The following is a 17,126-nucleotide window of genomic DNA, read 5'->3' on the forward strand; positions in this document are numbered from 1 at the left end:
CTCAAAAAATGATTTAAAGTTAAAAAACATACAGACGCTAACATATATGTGATTTTTCAAAATTATGCCTATTTTTATAAAAAATGCATTAAAATTGTTTCTTAACGATATCGCTTTCTATATTTTGTTTTTTTATTCCCAAAAGAAAAATTAAAGTCTAAATCTTACATAAAAAATATTTAGATATATTGGTAATATAAAACATATCTGGGTGGAATTATCTTAAAATAACTCAATTTTGTTTTCTCGAAAATACATAGACAATAAAAAAAATTTAAAATATTTTTCTATTTTCAAGAGAATTTAATTTATTTTATACATTTGAATCAGGTAATTTGAGAATATTAAAACCGAAAACATATCTATATTAGACTTCGAGAACCTCTAACTCTGGATCTATTTGAGCTAGAATTTATAAATTTTTATTTACAGTGACATGTCATTTTTAAATAGAATGCAAGGAGAAGTAAACAACATAGTTTTTATTGTAATTTAAAAATATATTGAAACTCTGTTTTATTTCACTATAAAAAATAATACATGTTAAATTGAAATTCTAGGAAAAAAAAATCCTTAAGAACAATGCTGACTGCTCGAAATAATTTTTAACTAAAAAATGTTCAGATTTAAAAGGAAAATGCTCAAAATAATAAAAAATGTTAAGACTGAGGTATACTTTTTTTCTTGGGATAATAAATTTAAATATAGAAGAAAAAATGGTGAATTTAAAGACAAATTCACAAGATAATCCCCCCCCCCTCAAAGTATTTATCAAAAATTTGTTAAGTTAAGACTACTATTATAAGGATTTCTTATTTTTGTTGTTTCATAATTTAAATTTTGTAGATTATGTTTTGGCTCTAAATCTTTAATTACCAAATATATTTTTTTTAAAATAATTTACATGACGGTTAAAGAAAAAAGAATCAATACACAATTATAAATTTAAGAAAAGATTAAATTTTTTTAAAAAATGTTTACACACTATGTCTTAAGTTAAAAAATTACTCCTCCTTTGTTAATTCTTTAATAAAATAAAAATATCCTTTGATTTACCTCCTTTTAATTAAAATTAACATACTTTTCACTGTATTTACAACATATTTATGCCAACATATCAACAATTTATTAATTTTTAAGAGGTCAATCAAATCGTTAACTGACTCAAAATAAAAAAAAGTCAAAGATAACCCAATCAAACAAGCACTATAAGAAATAGGTTTGGAACCCTCGAAACTGAGAAAAATAAATATACGGGACCCACTTTAGAAATATTCAGAATCGGAACTAGAATACTTCTTAGTCCCGGTATCAAACTGATAAAACCATTAACAAAAACTTAGTATTTTTATAAAATTTTAAGAATATATATTTAAAAGGGCTACCAATCTTAATATCGGATTGGCGCCAATATTTTATATTTAACGAACTTGAAACCGATCCCAAAAATATCTTCTTAAATCCGCTGGGTTTCTTAAAATTTATTGCAAAAATTGGATTTCTTTTGTTAGCCATAGCGTCAGTGTCATGACTGAATGTTGCAACCCGCCTTTGTGCATTATTTTCAACTATTATATTCTGGCATTGTTAAAATCACGTTTAGAATTAGTGGAGTCTAATGCAATAAAAAGTGTTACAGGTGTCAATATAAGGTATTTTATATGAAATACTTCACTATAAACTATTTAAAAAAAATGTTGCCTTTAATTCTTAGAAAAACTTCGTTTCTATTTTTTGCCCATTTTAGCGTGCCCCTGCTATTTTTTTGAGTAATAGCTCACCACCGGCACAAATTTTAGGACTACCATAAACTCTTCATATTATACTCTTTTATTTTGACAATTAAAAGTTTCGGACAATTTTATCTAGCATTTATTCATGTATTATACAAATAATTAATGAATATTTTGTAATATCATTTTAAAATTAGTTTACTATTGTGAATAATTTTTCAAAACGATATTAATTTTATATGATAGAAATGCTTATATATTATTTTATATCAATTTTTTTTGCTAGCAATTCTATGGAGGATTCTGAACCCCCATCTTCAATAAATAGTCACAATACTAAGGTAAAATGTACATTAAAACAAATTATTAGTTTCTTAAATTTTAGGTTCAAATTAACAGACATAGAGACATGCCACTTGGAAAAGATATTCAAAATATTCAAAGTTAGATACATATTTCAAAATTTATATTAATTATATATTCATAGGGGAAAACTCGTCAAGCTCAAGAACAAATGAGAAATCATCTATGGGCCTAAATACTTCTAGATACGAAACAATAAATACCCCACAAAAAGTAATCATGAATTGCACAGATGTAGTTTTTTGATTATTTAATGGAACTCTATTTTTTGCTTTCTTTATGTATAAAAGAAATCCTCGTATACAATTAATAAAAATTTTTTGAATTATGTGTTAGAAAACTATGCCTAATAATCGTTTGCAACCTCATTATTACGAATGTGAACGCACAAACGATCGAAATCCTTCACATTATAATAATAATGTTAGGAAACCTCAAATCGATAAAGCTGATGATACACATCAATCTGAAGTTAAATTTAGAGATAAAAACAAAAATAACCTATCAAACCTAAACAGCACTAATTACCTAAACAACTCAGCAAATTTTAATAGAAATGACGCCTTTAGTTCGTCATCGCACACCGAAAAATCGCATCAAAATATAAATTCTCACAACTATAAAGACGCAAATGAAACAAAAAGTAATTTTACGGACATTAATGAAAAAAATTCTAGAGGACTAATAAGCTCTTCTAACGCTTCCCCACATAAGGTCACACATATCCGGCCCGAAGAAAATAAATCTTCAGATTCTTTGAATCAGTATTCCAATAATAACAAACAAAGTTTACAGCAAAATAACGAAAAGTCTCATAAAAATGTAGAAAACATCTTAAATAACTCTAAGCCATCCACCCAATTCACATCACAGTACGTACATAGATTATATTTGAATAGACCTTCTCATTAAGACAGGATTATTTAACTCATAATATAAGTTCTTTGAATATTATTTTTGTAGGTGAAGGGCAATCTGGTTTCGGCAACATCCTTCATATCAAATAATCTTTATTAAAATGATTAGGTATGTTATGAGGATTATTGCAATTTTAGTATCCTAACTATTAGTTCTGATGTAAAGATGACACGGTGGTGCTCAACTTAAATTTTGCAATACACATAAAATATAATACCAAAAAAATATGAATGATATAGTGGAGACCTACATTTTCTGTAATAAGATAGCCCTTAAAGTTCATTTTAAAAAAATCAAAATAATTATCAGTCTTTTGTCACTTTCGAAAAAGGTAAAGGCCGTTTAGTAACTTACGTGTTCTTGTATATATGCTCATTATTAAGATAAATTTATGCTAAAAAAAATTCGTTTTAGTTATTCTAATTTTTTTACATATAGAATAGTATATTCATATGGTGATGTAAAAAATTAATCAATGAATTGATTTTACTAGAGTTTATAAAATCAGTCTCTTGTTGCGCTTCAAGTTTATGGTCAAGCTTGGTCCTGAAATAAAATAAATATTTTCAAGCCTTGATGATTTATTTAAATCGCTTTTAATACCATTGATTTCCCTTTTAAATTTCATAAAATATCACTTTTTAATATTACCAAAATTTATTTGGCTGGACTGATTAATTTTCATTGCACCATATCAACTATATGAGTAAAAAATAAAATAATTAGAACGAATTTTAACTCAAATTTTTTTAACATAAATTTATCTTATTTAAATGAATATATATAAAAAGTTACGCGTCGCGGAGTTTAAAATAGATTATTTCTAGAAGTAGCTATAGAACAAACGCTGATATTATTTTTGAACTTTTTAGGTTTTCATAAATAGAGGGCGGGCGTAAGGGTTAAACTAAATATTGGTTTTTATTATTTATATTTTTCAAATAATCTTTATTTTTATGTGTATTGCAAAATTTGGCCGCGTAATTTTTTCACCTTTAAATGCAAATATCTCCAAACGAATAGAGCTAGAAAAATAAAATTATAATTTCAATAATCATCACAGCATACCTACCATTGTAAACAATTTGATTTAAAAGATATTTCTCAGATTTTTAATATTTTTCTAGCTAATTAAACGACTAAAAAACCTATTTTAAGTCATAATTATATAATTAGTGTATAATAAAATTTATAAATTATTTATCCATTTTCGAAAAAAGTCCCTCATCAACTCTTAACATAAATGATACATTTGTTGGTTTATCCGTGAATAACACAAGCAATACCCTTTCCTTCAATAATAAATATTCAGTGGGTGTTTCACAAACTACTCATTCTATATCAGGTTGAGAAAAATACAAAAGCTTTTACTTATATGAATTTTAACAAATTTATTTGTAATTATTAGAATATCTTTAAAAGGGTTAATAAGAAAAAAAGAAAATAATTTTATAAAACAATTTTGCTATTTTGAGGTCATTTATTGTTGGTATTTAAAATTTTTTTAAAAATTTAATATGATATATTTAACGTTTGGCTATTAATAGCCGCTAATAGATTGCAATCTAGTTTTTCACCTGCATTTACCCCTCTTCTCAATCCTCAATATGCCTTAGGTCAAGCCTTGGGACTTCCATATTTTGTAAAATAATTATCATGTTTTATATAAATATTATTTGTTACTATGTTAAATTGACCTACAAATTGTAAAATATTATTTTTGAATAAATATAAACTAAATTCGTTTAAATAATATTACATTACAATAGCTAAAAATTAGTGTAGAAAGTTTATATGTCATAGGATGTACAGTATAATCTCAGATTACAGTAGAGGTATAATGGAATTTCATTTTACACCAGGATCGAATCAGAGTTAATCTTTTTTTTATTTTTCTTAAAATTACTCTTTAAAATTTTTTTTAGTTTATAATATTTTAATTTTATCTGATATTTTTAAATATATGCTTAATAGACGCCGCCAATATATTCCTATGAAGATTTACAGCTTCTTCAGAGGTTCCCGATGGCAGCTGGTTTTTACGATTTCTCTTCTACACTGGGATTATTTCAACAAACCCAACCCCAACAATCCCACATATCCTCGCTAACTTCGAACCTTACGAATAACCCAGCTGCCAACAATGCCTTGCTGCATAACATGATGAACAACAGTAACCAACACCAATTATTATCTCATAACAGCAGCCATAATCAACAGAATTATAATCAACAACTCACGTCAACATCGTTGCAACATCATCATAATCAACATCAGATGAACGTGCATAATAGTCATCATCACAATAACTCTTCATCCTACACTCATGCAGCTACTAACCAACAACTCGCATCTTCCAATAATTACAACCATACTAATATTAATATTCAAAATGCCTCATCCTTATTGACTAATAACGCTGGTAATAACCAGATGGCGGCCAATAATTCACTCAACAGTAATACTAATTCTAACGTTTACCTCATGAACCAACTCCTGCCAGGGGTGATGAATTCTCTCTTCCTAGGTCCCACGACTGTTCAAAATAACAATATGAGACCATCCCAATTTAACCAGCATCTCGAAACTGGGAACTCTAACTTGCAACAAAGATCTGTTAGCAATTTGGAATGTGTTGGCAGCAATATTCATCACAACTCCAAATCTTTGGCAAATAATATGCCATCACAGAATGGTGGATCATCTTTATATATGCCTAATAATTTAGATAAAAAACGTGATAGCAACAATTCAAATCCTAACCTGAATAATTTGAGTCACTATTTACCACAGCAACATGTGTCCTACATGGGAAATTCATCATTTCCACCCTCTCCTGGTAAAAAATAATAATAATTTTTAGTATACAATAAATGAATATTAAAGGTATGGGGATTTTGTACCCTAACGGCATGATTCCGACTTCTCCATTTCCTCAATATCCACCAATCACCGCATTTCCAGTAAATTTATGAAAGAATCGTATTTATATATTTTTTAATTAACATTAGATAAATCAACCCCAAACGTTGATACAACAAAAGATTAACCATAATCGGTTTGTGGATGAGGATATTGCTAATAAAGGTTTCTCTTTATTCATTTTATAAATTAATTCATTCTGTTGATTAATTTTATTTAGAAGTGAATAACGAGACCTATTCTCGCAACATGATGTCCAAACAAGTAATATATATTTATGAAAGAGGATTTATAAATGTAACCCATTAAGGACGAGGTATATAGGCAGTCGTTAAATTAGTAATTTAAGGATCAATTTCACTCATTACCATCCACCTATATCATTTATCAAAAAATAATTAAAACTTTTTTTTATTGGTCTTTATAAAATGATTGTTGCCTTAATGCAATAGGAAATTTTTTGTGATGCTTTATTCAAATTTTCGAATATCTAACAATGATTAAACAACTATTTTTCTTATATCTTTAAATTAATATAAAAAAAATGTTCTCTGATGATTTTTTTTATTTTTTAACAAATAAACTTTTTATAAATTGTTATATCTCAAGGATTAGTTACTATTAAGGCTTCAAATTTAACAGGAATCATGTACACCCCTTTTTTTTACATTATCGTTAAATTTGGAAAGATAATATTATAAATTGTTTGAGATATAATAAAAATAGTGTTTAGGGCCGTGCCGATATTTTAGCGTGCTCCGATCGGATATCTTTAGTATTTTATGATTGTATATATAATTCTATAATATATTTTATTTTATACATAATGTCATAATAATATATTTAAAAAAGGAACCAAATTTCAATTTATTTGTAATGTTTAAAAAAAATTAGGGATGTATCGATATTTTTTATTGGATCTGGCCGATATTTCACCCATTTTAAAATATCGCTTATCGGCCAAATTATAAAATTTCCCGATCCGATATAAAATGGCGTCTTTAACAAAAATAAAATGTTATAAAATTTAAAAAAAAAGTTATATCTAAAATCATTTATTTTTATAAATAAAATCGAAATCCATTTTTATGTATAATTTTTTAATAATAATAATTGTAAACATTCTGACATATTGTTATTTTTTTGCGCATTCTGTTTATAAAAGTGTGCTATAATCTCTTCAGAATCAGTTTTTAGTGAAGCTGGTGATATTGACAGTTACCATTCCCGCAAGCTGACCGTATTTCTAAAAAAAAATCTTCAATATATTAATTTTAAATATTTATTACTTATTATGTATATAGATTAATGTTATTATTTATTATATTAAAGTGATTTAACATTAAAAATATTTTATATAGTTTTAGAATAGCAATTGAAGTGAATATAAACTATAACTGATCATGTTATACTAATAAAATGTATATTAAAAATTAAAATAAAACCATTGGTATCTTTACATAATACAAAATTAGATATGATATCAGATCTGTAATCGACCGACATCAATTTAATATCTGGAATATCGGATCGGCCTCTAAAAAGTGGTATCGGTACACCTCTAAAAAAATCGAATTATTTTAAAAGCTTATGTAGCCAAAAATTTGGCATCATCTTCTCTTATATTATCTACAATTTAAAATCTAAGAGTCACATTCAGCTAGTAATATTAAACGATTCCAGCCGATTTTTGAAAATGGCTAACTTAAGATTTTAGCCAAAATAAATTAACCTAAGTTTGGAAATTTTGTTCACAGATTACAGGAAGGTTTGGATATCTTTTGGGAATGTTTGAAGCTTAGGTAAAATTATTTTGGCTCTTAATTTAGCCGTTTTTAAAGATCGGCTAAATCGAACTGATAAGATGATTAACTTTTGATTTTTAAAAAGGCAAAATATATTTAATCATTCTTGAAAATTAGTTGGATTTATTATAAGAATTTTTTTTTTACATATGCTGGTTCAAAGATAGATAGTAAAAGTATTGCTGATCGAATCGGTAATAAATTTATGGATCGGCACAGCCCGTTTTGTCCATAATGGGTTAATTAAATCATAAAAACTATATAAAATTAAATTTAAGATTTCAACAATTGAAATGGGTGAGATATGTTAAAAATAAACTGTTGCATATATACAATGCTGATCCTTTATAGGTAAAAAAATTATTCATTATCACCATATAAAATTAAATCTAAGGGTCCAACAATCGAAATGGACAAAAATAAATCGGCGTCAGTGACTACTTATATACCCAATTCTGTCAATAAAACTAACAACCACATAAACAACAATTTCACTAATAAATCACAAATAAATTCATCTCTCAAAATTAACCATCCTACAAATCAGGAAAAACTTGAGCCTTGTAACAAACAAATAAATAATAATGCTTTGAATAACAACAATAACATGAATCAAAACCGGATCCCTTATGATATCCTAGCGGTTTTCCAACAACAACAGAACCTTCAAAATCAGAGCGGCAATATTGCCCAAAATCAGGGGGCAATTAACGCCAAAAATTCTACTCGAGAATCGAACCATGCTAACTTGAGTACCAACAATTCAACTAGTACGGGCTCGGTCGTTGGGCACAATACCAATGAAATTTGTTCTGAAGCGGGAGGAGGAATTGGGGTACTTGATCACAACGCTAATATGAAGGTATCAGATCACAGTCACGCCACAACTGGTTGTGAGAAACAACTTGCTAATATTTCTAATGCTAATAATCATCACCCTAATTTGGCCGGATCTAATAACAACGCAACCAATATTGATAACTCTTTTAACAGGTTTAAACCCTCTAATCAAAGCCAACACCCAACCACTACTTCCTTTAGCCACCATCATTCTTCCCATCACAACACACTACACCACAATGAACAACGTTTTTACCGACAGCAAAATTCACAGCCTCCTAACAACAATATCTATTTCAACCCCCATATTGGATCTTCGAACCCTCCTGGCAATCAACGAATGAACAATACTAATATGAACGCCAGTTACGGAGTCAAGCAAGCTGGCAACAATAGCAGTAGTTTGGAAAAAGGCAGTTCCGGTAACAATAAAGTTAATAATACCAGTCAATCGTATCAACATCACCACAACTCTCAAAACAGTTATTGGAACTAATACCCTCTGTATAGATTCTGCGTTTAATATAATCTAAAGGTGTCATTTTTCAAAGAACTGAAGAAAATTGCGTAATGTTGAATAGATCAAATACATTTTTCTTACTATTCTTCAACCCATTATCGGTGATTATTAATTCGATTTGACCCTTGGGTCAGTCTGATTATAGGTTTTTATTACGAATTTGTCATTTTTTTCCTTCTTTGAGCTTCAGTTATTTTTGATTATTATTTGTAAACGATGGCGATTTCATATTAACTTGTACATAGTTTAATTATATATAAATTTAACAAATCGGTCTTGTTGGTTATTATTAAATAGTTTTTTATTTGGTCTATATTTTATTCCCTGTTAGAAATGCCCCAATCATTACAACATAGAATTTCGTTTTATGCATCACATAAATGATATATTAGAATATCAAATTACTCGCGATTAAATGTTTATAATTATAAAATAACTAAGGTTTATAATTATAAAAATACGCAAATTTGAAAAAAAATTTAGCGCGACAAAATCTTTATATAAAGCTATATTGAATTTTTTCGTTTTAACGGTTCATTATTATTTGTCATGATTTATTTTCATATACACATTTTTCATTCGTTTTTATAATTAATATCCATTTATTTATTTTTAAACAATAAAATTTTTTTATAATTATGAATACAGTTATAAAAAACTCGCCAAAATCTTGGAAAATCATTTTTAAAAAAATCAGCTTTTAGTGAAATTAAGCACCTTTGGAGGCAACCTTAAGTTTTTATTTGACTGATTCTTGATTCAAAAGCTTGATTTGATCTGTAGTTGATGTTGAATTAAGATACTTAATAAAAATAATTTATATTTATTCATTGAAACAAACGACTAGTTAGTGTTGTTAAACGGCTGAACTCAATATTTTATCCAAACCTGAAGATTTTGTTCATAGAAGGAACAAAGATCTAGACATATATTAACCAAATCTCGAGGCTTAGGCAATATTTTTTCTGGCTAAAATATTGAGTTAGCCGTTTTAAAAATCGGCTTAAAACGAGCCGTTTAACAACACTACGACTAGTAGTTTCAACAGAATCATTACTATAGATTTTGAGTTGAGAGTTCCATTAGAAAAAATAAATTATATTTCACCAATAGGCTAATATTTAGATATATTTCTAAATGAGCGTCAATCATTACCTAAAAGAGGATATTTTAAAACACCTAAAAATTTGTTCAGCATTGTTTAAGGGAAAAATAAAAAAATTACTGGAATATTTTTACTCTAATTATTAAAAAGACAACTTGTAATTGAAAACAATCATCTTTTATTGTTTTTTTAGAGAAATGTTTGTACTCCTCCATTTTGACCACATTTGCACTATCATAATGTTGTATGGACAGGGTTTCTAGGTAAAAATTAATATATTGTAGATTTTCGTTAAATTTTTTTTACCCCCTTTAGGAAACTAATTCCTAGTCTAAAAAGGTACTAATTACGGATTAGAGAAATTTTTGAAAAAAAATGGAGATTTTACGAGGGAATTTGGGGTATATTTCGGAAATTTAAAAATTGTGGTAGATAGAATTTTTTTAAATCTTGATTTTTTAAGAATTGTGGTAGTCTACATCAATGTGTTTGACCTGGCAATCTTGTGTATGATGAATTTTCGAATCATTAAATCGTTTAAAAATAGCATTTATTATGCTTTCAGCAGAGAGACCTTCTAACTCAAATAGATGTCTTACGCGTTCTTTGTCTTATATTTTCTTAAATTTTACTAAAAATGGTTTTAATAATTAGACTTAAATTCCTGCTGTATTCATGGTCTCATCCACCTTAATATTAAAAAATAGCATCTCGTATGTGTTACAATTTTTTAAGATAATGTCCAATAATTTTTGCCAAAATGGCTTTATTTTTTATGAAATTTATTGGGCATTTTTTTGATATTTTAATAATTTTATTTTCGTAAGGTATATGAAAACATTGCAATTTAAAAGTCCGGAAGAATGTATTCCGCACCAGTTATTATAGTGGAACAAGGCCCACGAAAGAGAACTCGAGGCAACAAGATACTGATGTTATTATTTCATTTATTGGTTACTGAGGAAATGAAAATTTCATAAATCATTTTTTTAAAGAATTTGGAGGCTGGATATATTTTTATAATCATTTCTGGGGGCCAATAAAAAACTTGGAGGGCAGGCTTGTTAATCGATCCTATTAAAAAGATCGAATCCCGATCACGATCTTTTCAAAAAAAAGGATCACAATTCTTTTCTTATTAATCTATGATCGATGCAAAATTAACTAATATAAAAATAAATTAAATATGGTATAAATTTATTGTGAATAATATAATATAAGTATAACAATTAGAATATATTTATAATTTAAATTAGCCTTAATAATAAAAAATTTTCTAAGATATTATCATTTAAAATCCACGTCTTTCATTAAGCACATGTTTAGCGTTACTAAACAAGCACTCCGCACATGTTTAGCGTTACTAAACAAGCACTCCGCACTTGTTGCTAAGGTGTGTTAGATTCAATAAATATTTTTTTAAAATTAACATAAGTATTAAAAATATTCATTGAATCCAGGGGTTCATATCCTAACCCGGAAAACAAAACCCGGGTTTTTGGGAAAAAAATTTGAACCTAAACCCCTTTATAAAATTTTGAAAACCCCGAACCGACCGTAAATTTTATTTGATACCGGGTTCAGTGTATTGTTTAAATTATAAGATATTTGTATGTATATACAAATAATAATAATTTACTTGACATTTTATAATATTTTCAAATTTCCAATAAATTTTAAACAACTTAATTCATTTACTCCATTTTTAAATTTATTCTCAAATATTCCTATTGGATTGTTAATAAATTTTAAAGAATTAAATTCATTTACGCCATTTATTTTTAATTTTTAACTTATTCTTAAAGATTATTAATTAGAGGAAAATGAAAGTTATATTGGATATTGTTAATTTAAAGAAATACGTCTAAATAGAATTCTTTAAATCTTTACATGACTATGCTTTGTATTTTTAACTATATTTGCCTATAAATTAAATAAAAAATTTATTTTTTATACCAAATTTATGTCTAGTTTTTTAATTATGATTTAAATATAGAATATTTATTTTTATTAATTCAGAAATTCTTAAATCCGAGTTGAACCCGTAACCAAACCCGGGAAATATTTTCCCGAACCGAACCCACCTATTTTTTTAAACCTTCGCATCCCTGATTGAATCATTTGAATAAAAAAATTATTAATAGAACGAGCATTTTTTGAAGAATTTTTCCCAAAAAAGTATCTATTACATCCATACATTCATTTGAAGCATCTTAGTGTTGTTAAACGACTGAGTCGAATCTATTTAGTCGAAAACTGAGTCTAAGTTTTGGGTCGAAAAAATCGACCCAAACTGACTTGAGTTATGAACTCGAGTCGTGAACTCAAATCGACTCAAGTCGCGAACTCAAGTCGTGATTTCAAATTAGTTTTTATTATTAATTAACAATACAATTATTTTTTTTAATGACTTCCAACTTGAGTAAGTCGTGAATAGAATAGAAATTACAAGCATTAATTATTATTTTTTTTGTAAAATAATTTATTTTATTTATATTTAAATATTTATTATATTTTAAAGAAATGATATAATTTAATATTTTATATTTTATAATATATTATGAAAATGAATATTTATTTGATATCTTTTAATAAAAAAATGATAAGCTGCAATGTAAGTTAAGTAATATCATTTTTGTTACAATTAATTAATGATTTTCACGCCCAATTTTAAGCAAAATTTGATTTGATTTGAATTTTAAATCATTTTTTCTTTTTTGTTAATAAACTTTTTTTATTAATTCTTTTGTAAATTTTATTTAAATAAACAATTTTTTAGTTGAAATCTTTTATTTATATAGGTTTATTTTTATCATTTTTGTAATATCTATTTTTTTTTAGTTTAAATAATTTATTTTTAAATATTTATATTAAACTTTTATAAGTTATTTTACATGATTGTCTTTGTGATAATTGTCATGTTATTTTTTAACATTTATGAAATCTTTGATAGAAAAGGATAAAAATATAATTTATATTATAAAGATGTTAAATTATAAATTCAATGATGATGTTCCTTTCTAAAAATGACAATTATCATAATCTGTATTTTTAAACATATTAGTTTATTTTTGACGCTAATGGGTAAAAACATAAATTGTAAATATGTTAAATTAAAATTTCAGTGAAGATGCACGATAAGTGACAATTGTCATAATCGTTATTTCTAAAGTTTTTTGAAATTTTTTGACGCAAATAAGTAAAAATATAGGCTGTAAATACGTTTAATTAAAAATTCAGTGAAGATGTACCATTGTGACAATTGTCATAATCGTTATTTTTAAAGTTTTTTTAAATTTTTTTGACGGAAATAGGGAAAAATATTTAGTGTAAATATGTTAAATTAAAATTTCAGTGAAGATGTACCCTAGATAAGTGACAATTGTCATAATCGTTGTTACTAACGTTTTTTGAATTTTTTTGACGCATATAGGTAAAAATAAAGATTGTAAATATGTTAAATTAAAATTTCAGTGATAGATAAGTGACAATTGTCAAAATCATTATTTATACAGTTTTTTGAAATTTATTTGATGCACATAGGTAAAAATATAGATTGTAAATACGTTTAATTAAAAATTCGATGAAGATGTATCATAGATAAGTGATAATTGTCATAATCGTTATTTCTAAAGTTTTTTGAAATTTTTTGACGCATATAGGTAAAAATTTAGATTGTAAATACGTTTAATTAAAAATTCGATGAAGATGTATCATAGATAAGTGACAATTGTCATAATCGTTATTCCTAAAGTTTTTTGACGTAATAGATATGTGACAATTGTCATAATCGTTATTTTTTAACTTTTTTGAATTTTTTTAAAGTAAATAGGTAAAAATATAGATTGTAAAGATGTTAAAATAAATTCAGTGAAGATGTACCATAGAAGAGTGACAATAAGTGATCTGCATCGGGCCTAATTTTTCAAGCCCTACCCGGCCCGAAATTTTATTTAGAAAAGTTTTGCCGGCCCGGCCCGAACCCGAATTTTTTTTTAAAAAAATTTACATATCCAGCCAGGCCCGAATTTATTTAAATATAGAATATAATCTTTATAATTACTCAAAATAAAAGACATATATTATATGTAGTTTAGTTTCAATAAATAAAATCAAATATTTTTATTGACATAAAATATTCAATATAAAATTGATAAATTTAGATATATTTAAAAAAATATCCTAGGTCCGACCCGACATGAATTTTTTTTTTAAATATTAGGCCCGGCCTGAACCCGATTATTTTAAATAGAATTAGGCCTGAGACTCGGGTCGGGCCTAACTTTGCAGATCTCTAGTGACAATTGTCATAAACGTTATTTTTAACTATTTTGAATTTTTTTGAAGCAAATGGGTAAAAATATATATTGTAAACATGTTAAATTAAAATTTCAGTGAAGATGTACCATAGAAAGTGACAATTGTCATAATCGTTATTTTTGAACTTTTAAGAATTTTTTTAAAGTAAATCGGTAAAAATATATATTGTAAAAATGTTAAATTAAAATTTCAGTGAAGATGTACCATAGAAAAGTGAGAATTGTTATAATCGTTATTTGGAACTTTTTTGAATTTTTTCAAAGAAAATAAGTAAAAATATATATTATAAAAATGTTATATTAAAATTTCAGTGAAGATTTCCATAAAAAAGTGTCAATTGTCATAATCATTATTTGTGAACCTTTTTGAAATTTTTTAAAGCAAACTTGTAAATATATATTGTAAACATGTTAAATTAAAATTTCAATTAATCGTTATTTAAAATATTTTTGAATTTTTTTGCCCAAATTATCTAGTTTTTAGCCCACGCCCTTCTATTATGGGCTGGCTAGCTAAATAATTTAAAAAGTGCTAACGGACCTTTAAAAAATTTTAACAATGGGCAGGCTAATAAACAACTTTTATTTGTTATTTAAAATTTATTAGGTAAACATTAAAAAATATATTCTTCATAACTTTTTTTTAAATAGCAGATTATCGATAACTGTTGTGGATGTTATCGTCGGAAAAATTAATGAGATAAAAAAACTTGTTGGATTTGATTTGAAATTATAAGGTCGAAGTATTTCATCCTATAATTGATCAAATTATATACATCAGAACGGGTTTCTGCGAAAAGAGAGTTTATTTTGAATGTGCAATATTATCCTAGGCATTTTGATAAAAATGATAGTAAAGGTATTTCTGAAAAGGCCTTGGAAAAAGTGACACAACAAATATATTAAATGTTAAATAACGTAACGAATTGTGTTCATTTGAAGATTTAATAGCAGAATTAAATGCAACGGACGATGATATCGTATGAGCAGGTGAGGAGTCTAATGAAAAAGTAGAATAAGATAATAACTCAGAATGTGAATTGTGATAATAAATGTAACAATTGTTTAATATGCCTGTATGAAATTCTTAAAAGATACAATATGCACACAAGTGCATACACTAATTTATTTTTCACATACGAATACATTTCTTTATCATTTACTCAAGTTAATTGCGAGAGAACATTTAGTAAATTATAAAAAATAGGCTGAGAAATAATATAGACGAAGAAAAATTAGGATCGTTTTTAATGTTAGTTGTAAGAGCAGTGGCGTAGGCATGGGGGGGGGGGTTTAAGGGTTCAACCCCCCCCCCTCCCATGAAAAATGAAAAAAAAAATTTTTTTTTTTAAATTTTAATTTAATAAATTCTTAATAAACGCTTGATTTTTATGTTTTAAATTTATTATAAATAATAATAGATATACACATTTGATTATTTTTATATTTATTTTTGGTTTGCAGCTATTTCACACCACCCAAAAAAGGTGAGTTATTTATTCAAACGTATCATGATATTGACTCAAAAAATCAAAAAAAAACTAAAAAGATTTTGTCCGACCAGATTCATCGAAAGTTATTGAAATATATGATGTTGTCTTTGCAGCACTAGAATTTTATATATCAAGCAAAGTAAAAGATTCAGCAGATGCCGAAAATCTTTTGCAGGCTATTATTAAGCTACAGTTTTTAATTTCAATTCAATGTGTTTATTTTTTATTTAATTATACATATGATTTTAGCAAAATGCTACAAAAAATTGATTTGGATTTAAGGGAGATTATGAATAGAGCAAAGGATATTGTTGAAATATTAACAAATATCAGAGAGAATGTGGATCAAAAATTTCATGAAATATATGAAAAAGTAAAGGAGATTGCTAATATGTTTGGAATTGAAATTTTTAAACCTAGAGTAGTCTCTAGACAATCCAATCGATCAAATATTGATACATCTACGATTGAGGATTTTTATAAAATAAACATTTTTATTCCCCTTATTGATACATTTTTATTTCAATTAAAAGAAAGATTTATTAGTCATAATTATATTTTAAAAAGCTTTTATTTTCTTTTGCCGGTTGAGTCTAAACTGTTGATTACACTTGAAACACGAGAGGATATTAAAAAAATCTCAGAGATTTATGCTGATGATTTAGTAGGTTCATATGATAAGTTACTTTGTGATGTCGAATTTTGGTATAAAAATCTTGACAGAATAGGGTATTCTTTGAGATCAAAAAATGCTCTGCAGGCCCTTTCCATGTGTAATTTCATTTTAGATTCCCTGCCTAATATCAAAACATTATTAATTATTTTATCTACCTTGCCAATTAGAACCTGCACTAATGAAAGGTCTTTTTCAACTTTAAAAAGGTTAAAAACTTATTTAATAAACACAACTGGTGAAAAACGTTTAAATAGATTAGCCCTATTGAATATTTATAAGGAGATTATTTTAGATAAAAATTTGATTCTAGATGAATTAGCAAAATCTCAGAGAAAAGTAAATCTCTCTTTTTAAATTCAAATCAAAAAATAGCAATAAAATTTTATTAGTTTTAATATATAATCAATTTTTTTTTGTAAAAAAAGTATTATT

General features: G+C 26.3%; 1 protein-coding gene across 3 annotated transcripts in view; it reads left to right on the plus strand.

The window, feature by feature from the left end:
* LOC135922861 (putative uncharacterized protein DDB_G0282133) overlaps positions 1-9,643 on the plus strand; it is a 32,390-nt gene extending 22,747 nt beyond the window's left edge. For all 3 annotated transcript variants that reach the window (XM_065457363.1, XM_065457365.1, XM_065457364.1), the window contains 11 exons: positions 2,020-2,074; positions 2,119-2,176; positions 2,221-2,309; positions 2,433-2,968; positions 4,235-4,359; positions 4,562-4,656; positions 4,989-5,853; positions 5,901-5,977; positions 6,026-6,101; positions 6,157-6,200; positions 8,136-9,643. In XM_065457363.1, the coding sequence (XP_065313435.1) occupies positions 2,020-2,074; positions 2,119-2,176; positions 2,221-2,309; positions 2,433-2,968; positions 4,235-4,359; positions 4,562-4,656; positions 4,989-5,853; positions 5,901-5,977; positions 6,026-6,101; positions 6,157-6,200; positions 8,136-9,077 (2,962 nt within the window). In that variant the 3' untranslated portion in view covers positions 9,078-9,643. The remainder of the gene's footprint in view (positions 1-2,019; positions 2,075-2,118; positions 2,177-2,220; positions 2,310-2,432; positions 2,969-4,234; positions 4,360-4,561; positions 4,657-4,988; positions 5,854-5,900; positions 5,978-6,025; positions 6,102-6,156; positions 6,201-8,135) is intronic.
* The last annotated feature ends 7,483 nt before the right edge of the window (positions 9,644-17,126 follow it).

The sequence above is a fragment of the Gordionus sp. m RMFG-2023 genome, chromosome 1, assembly GCF_954871325.1.
Source record: "Gordionus sp. m RMFG-2023 chromosome 1, tfGorSpeb1-WG-v2, whole genome shotgun sequence".
NCBI classification, from domain to species: Eukaryota; Metazoa; Nematomorpha; class Gordioida; order Chordodea; family Parachordodidae; genus Gordionus; species Gordionus sp. m RMFG-2023.